At 42.4% G+C, this 2,806-nt stretch overlaps 1 protein-coding gene across 1 annotated transcript; it reads right to left on the bottom strand.

Moving 5' to 3' along the window:
• Positions 1–280: 280 nt before the first annotated feature.
• Positions 281–1,219, bottom strand: LOC140912637 (olfactory receptor 5AR1-like). The gene has a single exon (XM_073347348.1). It carries the CDS (start codon positions 1,217–1,219, stop codon positions 281–283), a length of 939 nt encoding a protein of 312 aa, XP_073203449.1.
• Between the last annotated feature and the right edge of the window lie 1,587 nt (positions 1,220–2,806).

The raw sequence follows: 2,806 nt of genomic DNA, 5'->3' as shown, positions 1-2,806 counted from the left end.
GGAGGAAGTTACCAGTGGAGTTCCTCAAGGATCGGTTTTGGGACCAACAGCAATTGTCCTTTAAGCCAAATGCCAGAGCATCTTGCCAATTCTACGTAGTGTCACAGACCCTCATTCGTGGATCTTGAAAACAGCAATTTCTAACATTATATTTTCTGTACACAGTTCAATACAACGTAACGTCACATGGAGTAGCTGAGTCAGAGAACTAAGGATAATGATACAGAGAATTCATTCTTCTATCTGCTGTTTATTGGTTAAAATATAATAATGATTATAATTACCAAGAAAAAATCTTCCTATATAACACCCTTTTAAAGGCATCATTTACCTCCTTGTTTCTCAGGCTGTAGATCAGGGGGTTCAACATGGGGATCACAAGGGCATAAAACACAGAGGTAACCTTGTCTTGGTCCATCAAATAGCTGGAACTGGGTCTTAAATATATACATATCAGTGTCCCATAAAACATAGTGACGACTGTCAGGTGGGAGGCGCAGGTGGAAAAGGTTTTGCGTCTCCCCTTGGAAGAATGGATCCTGAGAATGGCCACAAGGATGCACATGTAGGAGATTAGGACACCCAGGAAAGTAGTCATGACAATTACAGTCGAGAAAGTGAAAAGTACAAGGTCAGTGACCTGGGTGTCGGAGCAAGACAGCTTCAGCATGGGGGGCACGTCACAGAAGAAATGGTTGACAACACTGGAGCTGCAGAAGGACAGACTGAATATAAATAGAGTTTGCACAATTGAATTCACAGAGCTACAGACATATGTGCCAGCCACCAACGGGACACAGTGTCTCTTGGACATAATGGTTCTGTAGAGCAGTGGATTACAGATAGCTTTGAAGCAGTCATACGCAATCACAGCCAGGAGGCAACATTCACTGGTCACAAAAAAACAGACGAAGAATAGTTGGGCCGCACACTCAATGAAAGGAATGGTTCTCGTCTCTGCTACCAAGGTCATGAGCAGCCTGGGAGCTATGGCTGTGGAATATCCAATATCTACAATGGACATCTGGCTTAGGAAAAAGTACATGGGGGTATGAAGTCGGGTTTCAACCATGATTAACGCTATCATCCCAAGATTCCCCATCAGGCTGACCACATACATCACTAGGAACAACATAAAGAGGGGGATCTGTAGATCTGGATGATCTGTGAATCCTACGAAAATGAACTCTGTCACCGTGGTGTGATTTCTCTCTGCCATTTATTCCAGAAACTCTCTCCTCTGCTGGTGAAAAATAAAAATAAGGATTACAGTTAATCACGGGCCAATAGAGTATTGAGTACAGATCCCTCATAATCCCTGTGATTGTTCCTGTGAAACAGTGTATAAACATAACACATCAAAGGACACTCCTAGGAAATGTTCTCTTTGTATTTCCCACATGCTTTCCATTAGAGATAGGATATGACCCAGCTACAGAAATATTGTATACTCTGTGTTAATATGCATGAAACCATCCAGTGGGTCAAATCTTCTATAAAATAAGAGATATATAGATTGGGAGTGTTTAGTTTAGAAGGGAGGCAAATAATCTGCTATCAGTGTACGCAAATAATCAATGCTATAGAGTTTATTCATGGTCATTGATTTTCTCTTCCTAATCCAAACGACCTCAAAGGGCACAAGGGATGCTCAGTGCCCCTTTTATATAGGTGCCTAAATAGAAATTTAGGTGCCTACTATGAGGCAGCCCCAGCGGAAAAGTTTGGTATCACTGTCTATGCAGCCTTAAAGTGTCACTGTCCTATTGGAGTCAGTCTATGTTTTACAGACATTCTTTGTCACCATGTGCATTATTTTTCCTCCCTCTTACAAATCCTCTCAGAGGTACTAACATTTGTAAGTGGTGTGGACTGTAACTGATTCTATGGTTACTTTTGACTCTCAGATTCCCAGAGCCTAGAAATGAGAAAATGCATCTCCTAGGGATAAATACGAAGTTAACCTGTGGAACTCCTTGCCAGAAGATGTTTTGAGGGCCAAGACTATAGCAGGGTTCAAAAAAGAACTAGATAAGCTCATGGAGGATAGGTCCATCAATGGCTATTAGCCAGGATGGGCAGGGATGGTGTCCCTAGCCTCTGTTTGCCAGAAGCTGGGAATGGGCGACAGGGGACGGATCATTTGATGATTGCCTGTTCTGTTCATTCCCCCTGGGGCACCTGGCACTGGCCACTGTCAGAAGACAGGATACTGGGCTAGATGGACCTTTGGTCTGACCCAGTATGGCCGTTATGTTTCTATGGAATTTCACTGTCACATTCACAAAGAGATGCTCAAAAGATAATAATAATGACATTTCTTACCAGTCATGGTGTAGGTGTACACTCAGTAAATTCCATTGTGGTTTGTATTTGGTGGAGGAAGTTATGGGCTGGTTTGACTCCTCATTAACTAATTGACTTCAGCTGAGCTACTCTACCTTCACACTTGTGAGACTGAGATCAGAATCTGGCCAGTGACACGGTAACACAATGTGAGATCTGTGCTGATGGGCGCAAAGCATCTCATGCCCGTTTGTAATCTTTAGGATAGAAAGAAAATGAGTTGGAGATAATGTGGGAGTTTCCTAGTTACTGGAAAAAACAGAGGTCTCGATATTCTGCATATTCCCTCTCTCTTTACATCTCTGCTAGACAAGTAAAAAAAAATGAAAATTTTAGTCAATATAGGGAACTTAGGAATTGCCATACCAGATCAGACAAATGATGCATCTTATTGAGTATTGACTATGCATTGGCAGTCTTTGCAGTGTGCTTCAGGGAAAGGGGCAAAGCCCTCACGGTA

Source organism: Lepidochelys kempii, chromosome 6, assembly GCF_965140285.1.
Source record: "Lepidochelys kempii isolate rLepKem1 chromosome 6, rLepKem1.hap1, whole genome shotgun sequence".
Taxonomy (NCBI): domain Eukaryota; kingdom Metazoa; phylum Chordata; order Testudines; family Cheloniidae; genus Lepidochelys; species Lepidochelys kempii.
Note: the sequence above shows the minus strand (reverse complement) of the source record. Positions and strands in the feature narration are given on the sequence as shown.